The sequence below is a fragment of the Sebastes umbrosus genome, chromosome 12, assembly GCF_015220745.1.
Source record: "Sebastes umbrosus isolate fSebUmb1 chromosome 12, fSebUmb1.pri, whole genome shotgun sequence".
Taxonomy (NCBI): Eukaryota; Metazoa; Chordata; class Actinopteri; order Perciformes; family Sebastidae; genus Sebastes; species Sebastes umbrosus.
Genome location: NC_051280.1, coordinates 23732673 through 23752775, shown reverse-complemented (window position 1 = coordinate 23752775; position 20103 = coordinate 23732673). Strand labels below are relative to the sequence as shown.

The following is a 20103-nucleotide window of genomic DNA, read 5'->3' as shown; positions in this document are numbered from 1 at the left end:
TACGATATTTTCGATAGATTCGATTCAATTTAGGGGTCTTCAATCTACATGAGAAAATATGATGTGCCCATTTAACACAATCAGTTACATTTATATCTATCAACTCACAACAAGCAACTAAAAAATGATTTGACAATTTTACAGAGTGCTGCAGGGATGACGTATTTTATATGCCAACCAGGAAGTCAGCATCACTGGTTCCCTTTACAAAAAGCCAATGGGATTTCTCCGTTGGATTTTGGATTATTGCAGAAAATAAGCTCAGTTCCAAACAAACGTTTATGATATTTACACGCTTTGTTCCGTAAAATAATCTCCACAAATGAACACCATTTCTAGGATTTTTGAAGCGTAAATGCAATCACCAGAAGTGAAAAGCTAACGTTAGGCTATAAACCAACTACACCACGACCTCACGTCACCACCACCACGCTAAAGGCGGACTAATGTTCGGCGTGATGGCGTTTAGTAGTCTCATTTAGCCACTTCTTAGCAACCGCCTCTTTTAAGACACGTAAAAGCTTAAAAATACCCGATATTTACTGACGTATTTTATGTCGTAGAATACAACGTTAAAATCTAATCAGCTCGTGTTAACCACAGACTTTATTTCAGGCATCTCACTAACAAAACATTAAAAAAAACATTGCTTTGAGACGAAGGAACCAGAAGTAGAAAAATGCTAACTCATTTCTGGGTTTAAGGACTCATTCCTGTCGCACTCTATTACTGCGCTTGGACGGAAATGGTGAAACAGATGCGCCATGTGAATTTCAATATATTTTGCATCGGTGATGTTGGATTGTTGTTCACTAAATTGATATATTGATCCAGATCGATGTATCGTTACACCCCTAGAGAGCTGAAGGTCGTACTCTTTGACATAATGATAAAGCACTGATAACTACGGTTGAAAGCAGGATTGTGGGAAAGGTCCAGTAAGGATCTGATCCAGGCCAGAGCGCCGTCAGCCAGCTTCACAGCCTTGAATTGTTGTCCACATGCAGAAGTGGATTTCTTCACACGCTATAGCAACCTCATCCTTTATTCATTCCACACCTCAAAGCCACTGGTGCCTCCTCATATTACAGTATGGTATCCATCTGGGATAACATTTGTACATTTCTTCCCACATGGGGGCGCTAATGACTGGCTTTACAGCTTTTTAATTTATGAACCGCCATAGCAACCACATGAGAATGAGGATTGAAATCATTGATATCAGACTTGTACATGATCCTCTGTGAGGAAAACAAATGCTCTAAATAGGAAGAACATTCAACATGCACAGTGTAGTATTTGCCTTATGAACATGCCTGTTTCTTCTGGATTTAACAGTATTTCCTCTTTGTCCTTTCAAGGAAATATTAGTCTTCTAGAGAAATAATTTTTGTAATCATTAACTCAAGCTGCAGACTTAACACATGTATCTTCCAGCTAAATACAATTATTAGATGTGATGATGATTATGTTTAAATGTGACTGGACCAAAAACTAACTAGGGCTGTCAATCGAGACTGTCCATGATTAATCGTGATTTTTTATCTGTTCAAAATGTACCTTAAAGGGATATTTGTCAAGTATTTTATACTCTTATTAAGGGAGAGGGCAAATATGCTGCTTTATGCAAATTAATGTGTATATTTATTATCAGAAATCAATTAACAACACAAAACAATGACACATATTGTCCAGAAACCCTCATAGGGACTGCATTTAGCATAAAAAACAGGCAACAACAGCTGTCAGTGTGTCAGTGTGCTGACTTGACTATGACTTGCTCCAAACTGCATGTGATTATCATAAATTGGGCATGTCTGTAAAGGGGAGACTCGTGGGTACACAAAGAACCCATTTTCATTCACATATCTTGAGGTCGGAGATCAAAGGACCCCTTTTGAAAATGGCCATGACAGTTTTCCATCACCAAAATTTAGTGCAAGTTTGGAGCGTTATTTAACCTCCTTCGCAACAAACTAGCATGACATGGTTGGTACCAATTGATTCCTTAGGTTTAAAACTGAGCCCGGTTCAGCCTCCGGAAGATCGATTGCGTTAATGCGTTAAAGGAATTAGTGGCGTTAAAATTAATTTACGTTAACTTTGACAGACCTAAAACTAATAGTATATGCTTTGCTCTGTGTGAGGGAATCCTACTGGATTTTAGGATTTCAGCACCTTGTTGTCAGAAATGCTTCTCGCCTCTTGGATGCAACTCACATCTCCACTGGAAATGAATTAGAAAGGTTTGTTAAAGTTGACTATGGGGGGGGGGTTTTCTAGGTATACGTAGCTTTGCTGTAATAGCTGTCATACATTTTATGTCCGCTCATAAATCTCAAATCTTACTATGGAGCACTTTGTGTTGTTTAGGAACAAGCTAATCAGGGATATAAATATGAACTGAAGTATGTATTTCTTGTCGATCCATGTTTTGTAGCCATTATTAGTTGATGTTTATTGTTGAATTGTGCAGCCATGTCGATGTCATATGATCATGTTTTGACTCAAGTCTCTTAGGTGACCTGATGAACTCTGATGACTGAAGTTACAAATTCCAATCATGTTGTGATAAAAGAATTCTAACAAATGACTAAGAAACTGTGAATCTTATTCTAGATGTAGTCTACTCGCTGGCTGTTAAATGTTTTTCCAAAACTGTAGAATTTTTATTTTTATTTTAAAGGTTTGTTATGCAAAGTGACATTATGCATAATACATAAAGACCACCTCAGATTGAAATTACCATTTCTGACTCTTGTACTTTATTCAGTTCTTGAATGTCAACATGTTGTCCCCGAGCTGCTGGGAAATATGGACAAAGTACTGAGTGTCAATGGTAGCTGGAGAGATGCCAGTTTGCCTCTTGGGCACTGCCATGGTGTTGCGGTTGAGCAAGACACCAAGCCCAAACTCTGACATCTCTCCATTAATGCATGTAGGTCCCATTTGTGCATGTGTGTGTATTTCGGGCCAATACCTTTGGGCTTTGGGTGTCGGATCGGTACTCGGATGATTAATTAATAAGCTGTATGCCTCACTGTGTGGAAGTGACTGGGATCATCCTTTTACGATACGGTATGACACATTTAAAAGGATCACCGTATGACCCTGTAAGATGGCAAATATATCACTTGTAGGTCCATAACTGCACTGTGGAAAACTGCACAAGCAAAAATAATAACCCATAAAGATTATCTCAAATAAAACAATGTTTAAATCAGAAGTTTATGAAGGAAAACATAGATAAATAATAATATAAACAGATTTTCCTCCTGTTCATACTGGACATTAAGAGATCCCTTTCTAATACGCCTTCAATGGAAGTGATGGGAACTATATATCCAGACTCTTCTGGATATAGAAGACTCTGGATATATAGTGTAAGGCAACATCAGGCGTGACTTAAACATTGCTTTCCTAACTTTGTAATACAAAATGTTACAAATAAATAGATAGATATAAATTAACTGAATTCTTTATTATTAGAATAATAAATAATACACCAACAACTTGGTAAAAAAATCTTCAATATAAACATGAATTACAATTCAGGTGTAAACCTTTTTAAAGGGACTGTTTGTAAGAATCAGAAATGCTTGTTAACAGCGACACCTGTGGCCGTTAAGTCAACGAAAGTCAGCGCCGCGCTTATGCTCGCTCTACATAGACATGAACGAGCATCGCCCAAAACAGTGAGGCGACACACGTCAGCTAAAAGCACAATATCACTCTATATTTCACCTGCTTGGCAGTAATGTTAGCTGACCAGACGAAGGTCTCTCCATGAATCACTAGATATTCTCAGAGCTACTAACTCTCCTGCAGTGTGTAGTGTGCGCACATGCACGTGAGGTGGAGCGAGAACGAGTGTGGTGTGCGAGTGAAGGCAGGCAGGCAGAGGAGCAGAGACTACGGCCCTGGAGACCAAAGCTACGGTCTTCCCCGCGTCCTCCAACCGCGGCCAACACTGTTTTGCAAGACGGGCTTCACTAGATATAACTTTGCAGTTTTGGTGCTTCCGTGTAGTTTGTGTTGGAGTCTGAGTCTGAACAACGTAGCCACACAAGAGCACGCATGGGACACCGACCCGGATTGATTTATACGTGTAAGAAGTTACAAACAGTCCCTTTAATGCAGCAACAAATTGGTCAAAACCTAAACAGGAATTACAATTCCAGTATGTAATATAAATATAGTATATAAACATAGAATTGAATTGAATAGATCGGCCCCATTGTCACCAATACCCGATCCAGCTATTTGAGCCAGTATCGGCCCGATATCCGATCTGGTATCGGTGCATCCCTAGAAATAACAAATGATGCATTTGTGTGATGGTAAAATTTTGTTACCAAATTGCATGAAAATCACAAGTACTTTGTATGATGCTAAAGAGCTAGTATTATTAAAAAAAACATAGATGATGAGCAGTTGATTTGAGAGTCCCAATGCGTGCAGTGGGTGTCACCGACATGGTGAGTGAACAGATGCTGCCTAAAGGGTTTTACCGCCACATGGAACTCTGGGGAAATGCCTTGTCTTGTCCCTGGGGACTTATCAGAAAACACAGGCTGTTGGGTGAGATGAGTGTAGGGCTTCCCATTGATGTGACCAACCTCGCTGTGAAGGGTTGCTATGGCAGCTTGCGGATGGAGTGACTGAGAACAAATGGGGTGTGTTTTCCTGCTCATGGTGCTGGTATGGCGAAGGGGGCGCTAATTGAGTGCACAGAAAAGGGGGTTTTCCTAAACAATGAGAGGATTGTGAGCTCGTCCCCTCAGAGGAAGAGCATGAAGTTTTGTGTACATCACACTGGTCCATACAGTATTCTGCATCAACCCCCCACCTCCTCCTTCCTCTCCCTGCACCCGTTGCTGTCAGTCTCTGCTTTCTCACTCAAACATGGGCAGTTTGTTGCCAGTGGGCTTGGCTTGCAGCGGGATGCCTTCACAGACGAGAAAAAATGTGCTAGAGTGAGTGAGGCAGACATTACTAGCCCATGAATCAGTGCTGCCGGCTCTCACACTAATCAGTAAAATGTGTGTGTGCTGGTATTGTGCTTGGTGCCGCATTGTATGAGTTGTGGTGGACCCTGCCTTGCAACAAATTCAATCTGACAGCAGGAACTGGATGCAATGCGACCACTACTCCTCCAGTCCCCCTCCCCCATACGAGCTGAACCCTGCATCAGGGGTCATTATATAACTCCCTCCTCTCGTTCCTCACTCTCTGTGTGACACACTGGGATTGTTCTCTGTGAGTGTCAAGGTTGGAAGTTAAGCTTTTGTCTTTCTTTTTTTTTTTTCTCCAGTGTCTCAGCCTCTCCCCCTGCTGCCTAAGCACCTAACTCTCTCAGTTCAGTTGATTTCAGTCATTTGGCACGGCATGCATGTGTACAGACTCTGCACAGCAGAGACTTGGATATGAAAAAGAAATAGCTTATTTATTAGATATTAAAAAATGCTGGAATAAAGATGCCACATATTTTTTGCCTTACTCCCCATGAGGAAAAAAATGTTCTGTTAACTGTGACACATCTGTTTACAGTCATGCACTCTATGTACTCTCTCACTCTCACATGCACGCACACACATTTCAGTAGTGCACAATTGCCATAGCAACAAGGATTGGCAAATGCTCCAAATATCTATGCTCAACCAGTCCATCACAAATAGGGCTTCAAATATGCTGATCACTGGCATTTATGCACTTATATATATATATATGTATATTTGAGATTATGTGAAATAAAACCAGAGCTTTCTGTAGTGATAAGCATTGCTGTCAAAATACACTCTACTAGCCTATAGGAATACTTCACTACTACACTACTACTACACTAAATTGTATTTAGCTGAAAGATACATGTGTTAAGTCTGCAGCTTGAGTAATGATTACAAAAATAATGTAATACACTGACAGCTGTTGTTGCCTGTTGGGCATGTTGTGATTTGAGCATATTTTTCATGTTAAATACAGCACCTGTGAGGGTCTCTGGACAATATGTGTCTTTGTTTTGTGTTAATTGATTTCCAATAATAAATACATACATACATTTGCATAAAGAAAGCATATTTGTCCATTCCCATATTGATAAGAGTATTAAACACTTGACAAATCTCCCTTTAAGGTACATTTTGAACAAATAAAAAATGTGCGATTAATTTGAGAATAATCACGATTAATCATGGACAATCATGCGATTAATCACGATTAAATACTTTAATCGATTGACAGCCCTAGTTAGTTTTTGTTCCAGTCACATTTAAACATAATCATCATCACATCTAATAATTGTATTAGATACATGTGTTAAGTCTGCAGCTTGAGTAACGATTACAAAAATGAATTCTCTAGCAGACTAATATTTCCTTGAAATGACAAAGAGGAAATACTATTAAATCCAGAAGAAACATGCATGTTCATAAGGCAAATACTACACTGTGCTTCTTCCTATTTAGAGCATTTGTTTTCCTCACAGAGGATCATGTACACTACCCAGACGCACTAAAAATCCGGTGGTTTCACACTGAAAATGGCACATTTTGTTTGCGTTTGCTGAAGAAATCCCACAGCCTGTATTATATAGTCACTTCATATAAAATGCTGCCTGCTCCCAAAACGCGTTTAGCCATTATAATAAAAATGTATGGATAAGGAAGGTATTGGTGCGCTCTATTTATAATTTGCTGCGCGTAACGGTGCGACTCAGTGCGTCTCTCCGTCATCAGCCAATGTACATCCATCTGGTCGCACTGCATCAGCTGCCTGTGGACGTCACTGGGTTTTTTTCTCTTCTTCTTCTTCTTCTCTTTCCTCACCTTCCCCTTCTCGCTTTTTTTTGTTCCACCACCACCAGAGCGCATATCTCTCTCCTTCAGCTCTCCCTCTCTCTTCTCTACACCGCCCACTCCTCCTCTTCTCTCCTCCTCTCCTCTTCCTCCACATTCACCGCCGCCTCGCCGGCTTCTTCTTCTGCTTCTTCTTCTCCGCCTCATTACATCGCCCGCTGAACCCTTTTTTCTGCTCGTTTTTTTTTATTTAGTAGGGAAGAAGAAAGCGCGCATTTTTTTTGGTGGGACCAAAGATAAACGAGGAGAAATTATCACCACCAACCACCATGGCGAGCACCGAGGATAAAGCGACCAACAAGGAGAACACGACCACTTGGAAGGACTCCTTCTACAACCCGAGGACCGGGGAGGTGCTGGGACGCACGGCCAGCAGCTGGGGTAAGGAGACCCAATTATAGGCACATCTACTATCTAATTACCTAATCTGGTGTCTTCCATCTTTACCATTTTTGAATGCATTTCAAAGATGCATGCCTCTTGAATGTATACAGCCTGCAATATGTCTCTGTGCATGGATGGATGAATTAAAATGACTGCCATAGATGCTGGATGGAGGAGCCATCATAGGGCCTACATGAAGGTGTAAAGGAGAAGCCTGTAACAAGAGGCTCACCAATGATGCAAATAACCAACTAGGTGATGATCAATCATAACAGCAGGGATTTTTTATTTGTAATATATATAATCTACGTTAATATGGAGGATTCACAGTGCAGCACCCAGCTGACACAATTACCTAATCACATCTGATGCCATTCCTGAGATGTATCCATGGCTGATTAAGCCCCATACACATTTTTTATGTAATGATTCCCCTCAGTTATTTCCAGAGTGAGGTAGTAACAAGGCACCCTCCCTTCCCAGCAGAAAGCTCCTATAGGCTAGCGCAGGCTGGCTGTCAGTGCTGCCTGGGCCCCTCTGTGCTGCTGTGCAGTGGGATGCTCCATTGCAGTTGCATGGCCGCCCACATTAGCATGCCTGTCAAGGTCAAATGGGATTCCCCTCTCTCCTCTTTCTCTTCCTTTCACGCACTAGGCAGGTGCATTGTGGGATACTGTTGGGAGAGGAATGAGAGGAAGGGGGGATGTATGGCAGGAAGCTGAGGGGTCCATCCCTCTTTCCTTTTTTTTTTGGTGTCAACTTAGAGGGCATCCCTGCTAGTGTGCAAGCTGGATGGATGGTGGTGAACCATTTTGAGTCAGATGTTGCCATTAAGTGTGGCTCCTTTTTTCCTCTCCCTCTGCATTATGCATAAAATTAGGCCTCGGATGCTGTCGGCGCTGCAGCGTCATCCATGAATCTGGTGTGATCTGAAACTGAGGGGGTCTCAAGTATAAAAACATTTTTTTTTTTTTAAAAAGGCCTCAGATTTGTTAGCAGCAAGTAGCATTTTCCCCCCTGATCCAAAATGGTTTCTCTCAAAGGGATTGTACTCTCACATGATGATTTCTTCAGCCCGCACGATGAAGGAAATCAGATTTTGGTTTGGAGCTCATGTGTGGTAGTTAATTATACATGACCCCTCTCTGTCTCTTTCCCTCAGTCATTATGTCTCCTTTCTATTTCTATTTCTGCTCCTCTAACTTCCTCCAGCCCTCGTCCTGCTGTTCTACCTGGTTTTCTACTGTTTCTTGGCCGGCATGTTCGCCCTCACCATGTGGGTGCTGCTGCTCACTCTGGATGACTATGTGCCCAAGTACCAGGACCGCGTTCCCTCTCCAGGTTTGTGTCTCTCCAACAAATAGCAAGGGGGGGGTTGGGGGTGGACTGGGGCTTTCAGCTACTGTAACTGGCAGCATTTCTCTTTGGGGCCATTCATTATTCATACTCGCACCAATGAGATGCTGTCACAATAATGGGCTACATTGCAGCTACTATTTGTATCGATCTATTTTGATGTCTGTTCCTTTGTGATAACAGCAGAGGAGCCTGTTTGGATCAGAGGAACGCTCTCTGTTCAGCTGTAACTCGAGACAGATGATAGCTGTGCATTAGTTTCTCCTGTTGGGGGATCATTTACTACTCTACTCGATGTTTATTTTGTCTCTTGTCTTACAGGTTTGGTGATTCGTCCACATGCATTGGATATGTCATTCAACAAATCTGACCCGCTAAAGTACGCGCAATATGTCCAACACCTGGAGTCCTTCCTGCAAAGTAAGTTCTCCCTGATGCACCGAGAAATGAATGTTAAAACGGATTGAAAGCTGGCTGTAATAAAACAAATCACACTCTCCTCCTTCTCCCCCTGGATCTTGTACCAATCCATTTACCTGAATGTATTTCTGTTCGCCTCTCTCTTTCTCTCAGGATATAATGATACAGAGCAGGAGAAAAACGAGGAATGCATTCGAGGACAGTACTACGAGCAGGACGACACCGAATCAAGGGAAAAGAAAGCTTGCCGCTTCAAGAGGGGCTCCCTGGCTCTCTGCTCTGGTCTCTCCGACACCAACTTTGGATATTCTGAGGGGAAACCCTGCATACTCCTGAAAATGAACAGGGTAAACCTGAAAATCCATGAAATACGCTTTAAAATTTACAATTTCGTCTTTTCATCGCGCCGTCTTTCAACTTTTATTCCTTCCCACACCTGCTAATCTCCATTTGTTTACTTGCTAGCTGTCAGTTCCCAAAATTAATTTGATTAATTTCTAATTTTAATTCCACACATGCAGCAGCAACCTTTCTCCTGTCTCAACCTCTCCTGTCTCCCTCACCTCACAGATCATTGGCCTGAAGCCTCAGGGGGATCCCTACATCAACTGCACAGTTAAAGTAAGCATTTTTTCCACACTATACTCTACATGTTGCTTGTATGTGTATTTTTTTTTTCATTTCTTTCATATGTATAAAAAAAAAAAAGCCCTGATGACCATAACTGTCGATATTTTCTTTCTGTTGATCTTTCATTTTTTCCTCCTTTTTTGTTTGTTTTGTGTCCGATTTCTTTCTGCATGCTGTCACTGACGGCTTTAGGGTAAGATAATATGTAAATTATCAGGATAAGGCCGGTAGGGGTGTTAACAAATTTATATTATGTAACAAGTCATTACGCAGGTGCCTCTAAACCCCATCCTAGTGCCATTTTCAAGTCATTTTTAATCTAATAGACGCAATTTTCAGCCACAAGATTAACGCAGAACACGTCATGTTCATTTAAATCTCTTCACTAACACACAGAGGGCCATTGCTTTTCCCTTTTTTTCAAGTCCTGTCTCGTGATCTTGGAAAAATGTCTCATTTGCTATTAATTTAACATAATGTAAGATGCATTTCACTTAATGTCCAATTGACTAACGCTTGTTCTTCTGTGCAGAAAGACAACCCAATTCAAATGCAGTATTACCCCAGTGAGGGGCGCTTTGATAAGATGTATTTCCCCTACTACGGCAAGAAAGCCCATGTAAGTATTAATCCACCGGTCAGATCAAGCCCCGCTAACACCCTCGCCTCGACGCGTTATTGACAGACGCCTGTCTCTTTCCTGATGCAGGAGACTTACGTGCAGCCCCTGGTGGCCGTGAAGCTGCTGCTCACCAAGGAGGACTACAACAAGGAGCTGGCGGTAGAGTGCCGGGTAGATGGCACCGACCTCCGCAGCAACGACGATAGGGACAAGTTCCTGGGTCGCGTCACCTTCAGGATCAAGGTGGTCGAGTAAAGGAGGCGAAGACGGTAAAAGGAAACACGACGCAGAGGCTGCCCACGTTTGCTACGGATTTTAATGTTTAAAAATAAAATAATAAAAGGAAGGAAGTGTCAAATACGTCACAAAGACGGCATTTTTTTGGGGATGTGGCTCAGTAGGAGAGCCAGTTAGATGCAGATATTGAATGTTGCTTTGCTGACATTTCTGACCCTTCTTTCCTTTCATGATCTCCTCAAAGATCAAAGAGCTCTGCTCCTGAACCCATTCATCCTTTCATTTACCTGTTGCACTGTTCATTATCCACTCAGTTTATTATTATTATTATATTTTTTTTAGTATTGATGTGATTAGATAATTTATAGCCATTGCAACCAAGCCATTTGGAGCCGTTGTGTAATTGCTGATACAACTTTTTTTAATGTTTTTTTTAGATCTTTCTGCTGTCAGGAAGAGAGTGTTGTTTCTCCAAACTGTATGAACGACTGTATTATCGCTGGTGTTGAGAGGATTTTTATCTCGCTGTATAGTATAATTGAGAAAAGTAGAACATCTCCAGAGTATTTCACATTATCACATCACAAAGACTTCATAGGAACGTACCTTGATAATCAAGTATAGCCACTGTATCCCTGTATATGAAATGCCAATTACAAAGTCCCTTTCTACATATAAATACATTGTGATCCTTACCATATTTAGGGAGTTATAGATAGATCTTTGTGTTGCGGCCTGCGTACCCACAACCTAGTCTTGTGCTGTCTGTCTGTCCGTCTGTCTGCATGTCCGTCTGTCTGTCTGTCCGTCTTCCTGTTTACTCACCTCTCCACTGCAATAGCCAACATGTGGGTGAGCCCTCCAGGACTAGATGCGTTGTCTCGCTCCACCTCGCGGGGTGCTGCGTAGTGATGGTGGCTGAGGCGACACACACACACACACACATACACAAATACACACAAGAAAGTACAGTGTAAAAAAATTACTTTTAAGGCAGAGAGGCGCTGGGAAAACAGTGCAAAAATAAAAAGTTCACTGTAACTATGTACTGTATATCTTTACGTGATCTGTATATCTATCTGGGTCTCAAAGATTGTTTGTTAGTTTTCTCTCTTCTTCAGCCTGTTGATCTGATTGTCTGCCAATCTATTACTCTTCAATGTATATATATACACTATCTACCATATTTACTTAATTCACACTGTATTTTTGTCACAAAACACAATGTCTGTGCACTGTAAAGAAATAATTTAAGCAAAGATTTACAGGAAATTATCTTATTCAAAGCTATGTTTACACAGTCTTAAAAGGAACCCGCATTTGAAATACCAACTTGTAACATCTCTTCAGGGTGCCTTAAGACCTGATGAAATAAATTGTGGAATAAAAGTGATTTTGAAGAAAAAAGATTTTCTTGTGTATTCTTTTTTAAAAATCATTTCTTGATTTGTAGCTTTTGTCAGTGACTGAAGAAATATGCAGTTCCCTTAAAGGGACTGTTTGTAAGAATCAGAAATGCTTTTTAACAGCGTCTACGAAAGTCAGTCAGCGTCGGGCTCGTGCTTGTGCTCGCTCTACATAGACATGAACGAGCATCGCTCAAAACAGTAAGGCGACACACGTCAGCTAAAACTACAATATCACTCTATATTTAAGCTGCTTGGCAGTAATGTTAGCTGACCAGACGATGGTCTTTCCATGAATCAGTGCTGATCCTAGTGTTGGCTTTTCCTGCTTCAGCCTCCCGACCGCAGCCGGAGGGAACAGGGGAGACACCGGAGCTTTGGTCGGAGACGATAACGTTTCTCGCTGCGGAGCTCCGTCACTTCACAAAACACGGGAAACCTCTGTTGGTCTGGAGGAGCTGCAGCATTTATTTCTGCACAAACGTCCACTGTACATCATTAGATATTCTCAGAGCTAAACTAACTCTTCTGCAGTGTGGAGTGTGCGTGCATACATGTGTGGAGTGAAGTTAGCGAGAACGAGCGCGGTGTGTGAGAGAGGCAAGCAGGCAGAGGAGCAGAGTACAGCAGAGACTCCGGTCCTGGAGACCAAAGCTACGGTCTCCCCCGCGTCCTCCGACCGCGGCCAACACTGTTTATCAGACTAGCTTCACTAGATATAACTTTGCGGTTTTGGTGCTTCCGTGTAGTTTGTGTTGGAGTCTGAGTCTGAACAGCGTAACCACACCCGAGCGCGCATGGGACACCGACCCGGATTGATTTATACATATAAGAAGTTACAAACAGTCTCTTCTCTGTTCGTAGACTGCAACCAGACGGAAAGTCCCATGAAAAAGTGCTTTGAACTTTGGTAAAGTGGCACTATTCGTTAGATCTTTTACCGACTAACACGCTTGCACCGCAAATGAGATACACACATTCGTCATTAGCCATTCCTCATTAAAATAGTATATTTTTTTGCTTTTTATTGGCTATTTTCTGCGGTCATTGTCAAATTTGGTGTACACTTGCTGGTCTGCTAACATCACCTTATGTGACTGCATCGCTGATGTCATGAAATTTGAAAGCAGCGCAACTTGTTTAAAGGGACTGTTTGTAACTTCTTACACGTATAAATCAATCCGGGGCGGTGTCCCATGCGCTCTCGCGTGTGGCTACGCTGAAAAAATGTCTAGGGAAAAAAAGTTTGATAAAAGTCTGAAAAAAAAGTTTGAAAAATGTCCCAAAAAAAGTCTGAAAAAAAAGTCTGAGAAAAAAGGTTGGAAAAATGTCCCAAAAAAAGTCTGAAAAAAAAAGTTTGAAAAAGGTAGGAAAAAAAACAGTCTGAAAAATGTCTGCAAAAAAAAGTTTGAAAAATGCTGGAAAAAAAGTTGGAAATATGTTCGAAAAAAAAAGTCTGAAAAAAAAGTTGGAAAAATGTTGGGAAAAAAAAGTCTGAAAAAATGTCCATAAAAAAAAAAATCTGAAAAAATGTCCTAAAAAAAGTCTGAAAAAAAAGTCTGGAAAAAAAGTCTAAAAAAAGTCTGAAAAGGGTGAAAAATAAAATAAAATAAACATTCTGAAAAATGTCTGAAAAAAATGTCTGAAAAAAAAAATTGGAAAAATGTTGGAAAAAAAAGTCTGAAAAAATGTCCGTAAAGAAATATCTAAACAAAAGTTTGAAAAATATTGGAAAAAAAAGTCTAAACATGGTCTGAAAAAGGTAGAAAAAAAACAGTCTGAAAAATGTCAGAAAAAAATGTCTGGGAAAAAAAAGTTTGATAAATGCTGGAAAAAAAGACTGAAAAATGTCTGAAAAAAAAGTCTGAAAAAATGTCCGTAAAAAAAGAATCTGAAAAATGTCCCAAAAAAAGTCTGAAAAAAAAGTCTGGAAAAAAAGTCTGAAAAAGGTAAAAAAAAAAAAAATTAAATTAAAATAAAATAAACATTCTGAAAAATGTCTGAAAAAAATGTCTGAAAAAAATGTCTGAAAAAAAAGTCTGGAAAAAAAGTCTAAAAAAGGTCTGAAAAAGGTAAAAAAAAAAAAATTTTAAATAAAATAAAATAAACATTCTGAAAAATGTCTGAAAAATGTCCCAAAAAAAGTCTGAAAAAAAAGTCTGGAAAAAAAAGTTGGAAAAAGGTAGGAAAAAAAACAGTCTGAAAAATTTCTGAAAAAAATGTCTGGAAAAAAAAGTTTGAAAAATGCTGGAAAAAAGACTCTGAAAATGTCTGAAAAAAAAGTTTGAAAAATGTTCGAAAAAAAAAGTCTGAAAAAAAAGTTTGAAAAATGTCTGGAAAAAAAAGTTTGATAAATGCTGGAAAAAAAGACTCTGAAAAATGTCTGAAAAAAATGTCTGGAAAAAAAAAGTTTGAAAAATGCTGGAAAAAAGACTCTGAAAAATGTCTGAAAAAAAAGTTGGAAAATGTTCGAAAAAAAAAGTCTGAAAAAAAAGTTTGAAAAATGTTGGGGAAAAAAAGTCTGAAAAAATGTCCGTAAAAAACAAAAATCTGAAAAATGTCCCAAAAAAAGTCTGAAAAAAAAGTCTGGAAAAAAAGTCTGAAAAAGGTAAAAAAAAAAAAAATTAAATTAAAATAAAATAAACATTCTGAAAAATGTCTGAAAAAAATGTCTGAAAAAAATGTCTGAAAAAAATGTCTGAAAAAAAAGTCTGAAAGAAAAGTCTGGAAAAAAAGTCTAAAAAAAGTTTGAAAAATGCTGGAAAAAAGACTCTGAAAATGTCTGAAAAAAAAGTTTGAAAAATGTTCGAAAAAAAAAGTCTGAAAAAAAAGTTTGAAAAATGTCTGGAAAAAAAAGTTTGATAAATGCTGGAAAAAAAGACTCTGAAAAATGTCTGAAAAAAAACAGTGAAAAATGTCTGAAAAAAATGTATGGAAAAAAAAAGTTTGAAAAATGCTGGAAAAAAGACTGAAAAATGTCTGAAAAAAAAGTTGGAAAATGTTCGAAAAAAAAAGTCTGAAAAAAAAGTTTGAAAAATGTTGGGGAAAAAATGTCTGAAAAAATGTCCGTAAAAAACAAAAATCTGAAAAATGTCCCAAAAAAAGTCTGGAAAAAAATGTCTGGAAAAAAAGTCTGAAAAAGGTAAAAAAAAAAAAAAATTAAATTAAAATAAAATAAACATTCTGAAAAATGTCTGAAAAAAATGTCTGAAAAAAATGTCTGAAAAAAAAGTCTGAAAAAAAAGTCTGAAAGAAAAGTCTGGAAAAAAAGTCTAAAAAAAGTCTGAAAAAGGTAAAAAAAAAATAAAAATAAAAATAAAATAAAATAAACATTCTGAAAAATGTCTGAAAAAAATGTCTGAAAAAAATGTCTGAAAAAAATGTCTGGAAAAAAAGTCTAAAAAAAGTCTGAAAAAGGTGAAAAAAAAAATTAAAATAAAATAAAATAAACATTCTGAAAAATGTCTGAAAAAAATGTCTGGAAAAAAAAGTTTGATAAATGCTGGAAAAAAAGACTCTGAAAAATGTCTGAAAAAAAAGTCTGAAAAAATATCCGTAAAAAAAATGTCTGGAAAAAAAAAGTTTGAAAAATGCTGGAAAAAAGACTCTGAAAAATGTCTGAAAAAAAAGTTGGAAAAATGTTCGAAAAAAAAAGTCTGAAAAAAAAGTTTGAAAAATGTTCAGAAAAAAAAGTCTGAAAAAAAAGTTTGAAAAATGTTGGGAAAAAAAAGTCTGAAAAAATGTCTGTAAAAAAAAAAATCTGAAAAATGTCTCAAAAAAAGTCTGAAAAAAAAGTCTGAAAAATAAACATTCTGAAAAATGTCTGAAAAAATTGTCTGAAAAAAATGTCTGAAAAAAAAGTTTGGAAAAAAAAGTCTGGAAAAAAAGTCTGAAAAAGGTAAAAAAAAAAAAATTAAAATAAAACAAAATAAACATTCTGAAAAATGTCTGAAAAAAATGTCTGAAAAAAATGTCTGAAAAAAAAAGTTGGAAAAATGTTGGAAAAAAAAGTCTGAAAAAATGTCCGTAAAAAAATGTCTAAACAAAAGTTTGAAAAATATTGGAAAAAAAAAGTCTAAACATGGTCTGAAAAAGGTAGAAAAAAACAGTCTGAAAAATGTCTGAAAAAAAACTCTGGAAAAAAAAAGTTTGAAAAATGCTGGAAAAAAGACTCTGAAAAATGTCTGAAAAAAAAGTTGGAAAAATGTTCGAAAAAAAAAGTTGGAAAAAAAAGTTGGAAAAATGTTCGGAAAAAAAAGTCTGAAAAAAAGTTTGAAAAATGCTGGAAAAAAAGTTGGAAATATGTTCGAAAAAAAAAGTCTGAAAAAAAAGTTGGAAAAATGTTGGGAAAAAAAAGTCTGAAAAAATGTCCATAAAAAAAAAAATCTGAAAAAATGTCCCAAAAAAAGTCTGAAAAAAAAGTCTGGAAAAAAAGTCTAAAAAAAGTCTGAAAAGGGTGAAAAATAAAATAAAATAAACATTCTGAAAAATGAATGAAAAAAATGTCTGAAAAAAAAAATTGGAAAAATGTTGGAAAAAAAAGTCTGAAAAAATGTCCGTAAAAAAATATCTAAACAAAAGTTTGAAAAATATTGGAAAAAAAAAGTCTAAACATGGTCTGAAAAAGGTAGAAAAAAAACAGTCTGAAAAATGTCAGAAAAAAATGTCTGGGAAAAAAAAGTTTGATAAATGCTGGAAAAAAAGACTGAAAAATGTCTGAAAAAAAAGTCTGAAAAAATGTCCGTAAAAAAAAAATCTGAAAAATGTCCCAAAAAAGTCTGAAAAAAAAGTCTGGAAAAAAAGTCTGAAAAAGGTAAAAAAAAAAAAATTAAATTAAAATAAAATAAACATTCTGAAAAATGTCTGAAAAAAATGTCTGAAAAAAATGTCTGAAAAAAAAGTCTGGAAAAAAAGTCTAAAAAAGGTCTGAAAAAGGTAAAAAAAAAAATTTTTAAATAAAATAAAATAAACATTCTGAAAAATGTCTGAAAAATGTCCCAAAAAAAGTCTGAAAAAAAAGTTGGAAAAAGGTAGGAAAAAAAACAGTCTGAAAAATTTCTGAAAAAAATGTATGGAAAAAAAAAGTTTGAAAAATGCTGGAAAAAAGACTCTGAAAATGTCTGAAAAAAAAGTTTGAAAAATGTTCGAAAAAAAAAGTCTGAAAAAAAAGTTTTAAAAATGTCTGGAAAAAAAAGTTTGATAAATGCTGGAAAAAAAGACTCTGAAAAATGTCTGAAAAAAAACAGTGAAAAATGTCTGAAAAAAATGTCTGGAAAAAAAAAGTTTGAAAAATGCTGGAAAAAAGACTGAAAAATGTCTGAAAAAAAAGTTGGAAAATGTTCGAAAAAAAAAGTCTGAAAAAAAAGTTTGAAAAATGTTGGGGAAAAAAAGTCTGAAAAAATGTCCGTAAAAAACAAAAATCTGAAAAATGTCCCAAAAAAAGTCTGGAAAAAAATGTCTGGAAAAAAAGTCTGAAAAAGGTAAAAAAAAAAAAAATTAAATTAAAATAAAATAAACATTCTGAAAAATGTCTGAAAAAAATGTCTGAAAAAAAAGTCTGAAAAAAAAGTCTGAAAGAAAAGTCTGGAAAAAAAGTCTAAAAAAAGTCTGAAAAAGGTAAAAAAAAAATAAAAATAAAAATAAAATAAAATAAACATTCTGAAAAATGTCTGAAAAAAATGTCTGAAAAAAATGTCTGGAAAAAAAGTCTAAAAAAAGTCTGAAAAAGGTGAAAAAAAAATTAAAATAAAATAAAATAAACATTCTGAAAAATGTCTGAAAAAAATGTCTGGAAAAAAAAGTTTGATAAATGTCTGAAAAAAAAGTCTGAAAAAATATCCGTAAAAAAAATGTCTGGAAAAAAAAAGTTTGAAAAATGCTGGAAAAAAGACTGAAAAATGTCTGAAAAAAAAGTTGGAAAAATGTTCGAAAAAAAAAGTCTAAAAAAAAAGTTTGAAAAATGTTGGGAAAAAAAAGTCTGAAAAAAAGGTTTGAAAAATGTTGGGAAAAAAAAGTCTGAAAAAATGTCTGTAAAAAACAAAATCTGAAAAATGTCCCAAAAAAAGTCTGAAAAATAAACATTCTGAAAAATGTCTGAAAAAATTGTCTGAAAAAAATGTCTGAAAAAAAAGTTTGAAAAAAAAGTCTGGAAAAAAAGTATGAAAAAGGTAAAAAAAAAAAAAAAATTAAAATAAAACAAAATAAACATTCTGAAAAATGTCTGAAAAAAATGTCTGAAAAAAATGTCTGAAAAAAATGTCTGAAAAAAATGTCTGAAAAAAAAAGTTGGAAAAATGTTGGAAAAAAAAGTCTGAAAAAATGTCCGTAAAAAAATGTCTAAACAAAAGTTTGAAAAATATTGGAAAAAAAAGTCTAAACATGGTCTGAAAAAGGTAGAAAAAAACAGTCTGAAAAATGTCTGAAAAAAATGTCTGGAAAAAAAAGTTTGATAAATGCTGGAAAAAAAGACTGAAAAATGTCTGAAAAAAAAGTTTGGAAAAAAAAAAGTTTGAAAAATGCTGGAAAAAAGACTGAAAAATGTCTGAAAAAAAAGTCTGAAAAAATGTCCGTAAAAAAATGTCTAAACAAAAGTTTGAAAAATATTGGAAAAAAAAGTCTAAACATGGTCTGAAAAAGGTAGAAAAAAACAGTCTGAAAAATGTCTGAAAAAAATGTCTGGAAAAAAAAAGTTTGAAAAATGCTGGAAAAAAGACTCTGAAAAATGTCTGAAAAAAAAGTTGGAAAAATGTTGGAAAAAAAAAGTCTGAAAAAATGTCCGTAAAAACAAAGTCTGAAAATATCTGAAAAAAATGTCTGAAAAAAAGTTTGAAAAATGTTGGAAATCCACAAACTCTCATGAGAGTTGGAAGTGACAACAGTGAGGTTTCCAGAAGTGAAAATCTCATTCATATTCAGTCAGTTCAAACTTTATGCAGACTCAATGTCCAGACTTGAAAAAAGAAAAAAAAAAATTAAATATGTCCGGAAAAAAAGTCTGAAAAATGTTTAAACAAAAGTTTGAAATATATTGGGGAAAAAAATCTGAACAATGTCTGAAAAAGGTAGAAAAAAAGAAAAGTCGGAAAAATGTCCCAAAAAAAAGTTTGAAAAATGTCTGAAAAAAAGGTCTGAAAAAAAGTTTGAAAAAAAGTTTGAAAAATGTTGGAAATCCACAAACTCGTAATATTACGAGAATAAAGTCATAACCTTTTGAGAAAAAAAGAAAATAATACGAAAAATTACTACTTTATAATGTTATGACTTTGTTCTAGAAATCTCAGATTTTTTTTTTCCTCAATGTGGCCCTAATACTCCGCTGTACATTAGACCTACAACAATGATAAATAAAAATGAAAATGTAAACAAAAAACAGTTGAAATACAAGTACCTCAAAGCGTTATTATAAGGAACAGTATCTGAGTAACTGTACTTTGTGACTGTCCACTGCTGGTTTCTGTTTCAAATAATAGTACAAAAAGGGATTTTTAAATGAATATCTGGATGTAAAATGGAATTATATAATACCAAAGAATTTTAATTTGAAATTGTGCTTTAAAACTTGTCACTAGAGAGACACCAGACAAAAATTTGAGATTGTGTTTTGGTTATCTTACACCCTACATCTTACAGCAATCACATTCTCATCATCATTGTAGGACACATCTGCAGCCACAGGAGGGAGCCAGAAACAACACAGGCAGAGCTGGAAGTGACTGTGTGGCTCCAACATGGTGCTGCCAGAGGGACTGCCTGCATTTCCCTTTGCTCCATCTTGTGGTTTTTCTGACTACACAAATCTATGTTGACAAATCTGCATAATTAAATGTACCACTAGCTTTCCACAATATCAGGTGTCAGCCACTGGGAAATGACCTTAGTGGGTAGATGCTGAGATGTGTTTTTCTCTTAACCTGGCCCGGGTAAGTGAGCTTCAGTTGTGCCAGGTGCATGAACCCCAATACTCACCTGCATGTCTAGTTATATTTCTAATTATTTGGTTGTTTACTGAAAGATAGACTATAGCCTGATCATTGTGTGAAGGGTTGTACCTGTAAGTATACCCACATAGACTCTATTGGCTGTAGAAGTCAGAGCATATCAGGTCAGTATCAAAAGCAGTCTGATCACAACTGTCTGCTCTAATTTCACAGCACCTCCATCCATCCAGCTCCCACAGCATCCCGAGGCAGCAGCA

The 20103-nt window shown here is 36.3% G+C and overlaps 1 protein-coding gene across 1 annotated transcript; it reads left to right on the top strand.

The window, feature by feature from the left end:
- Window positions 1-6790: 6790 nt before the first annotated feature.
- LOC119498062 (sodium/potassium-transporting ATPase subunit beta-3-like) lies at window positions 6791-11910 on the top strand. Its single transcript, XM_037786547.1, has 7 exons — window positions 6791-7235; window positions 8451-8579; window positions 8916-9014; window positions 9168-9361; window positions 9585-9635; window positions 10177-10263; window positions 10354-11910. Exons 1-7 carry the CDS (start codon window positions 7124-7126, stop codon window positions 10519-10521), a joined length of 840 nt encoding a protein of 279 aa, XP_037642475.1. The 5' UTR covers window positions 6791-7123; the 3' UTR covers window positions 10522-11910.
- Window positions 11911-20103: the final 8193 nt, after the last annotated feature.

Coding starts and splice junctions, on each gene's coding strand:
- LOC119498062 (XM_037786547.1), top strand. CDS start 7,124: ATGGCGAGCACCGAGGATAAAGCGACCAACAAGGAGAACACGACCACT. Junction 7,236..8,450: donor ACGCACGGCCAGCAGCTGGG/GTAAGGAGACCC, acceptor AACTTCCTCCAG/CCCTCGTCCTGCTGTTCTAC. Junction 9,636..10,176: donor ACATCAACTGCACAGTTAAA/GTAAGCATTTTT, acceptor TCTTCTGTGCAG/AAAGACAACCCAATTCAAAT.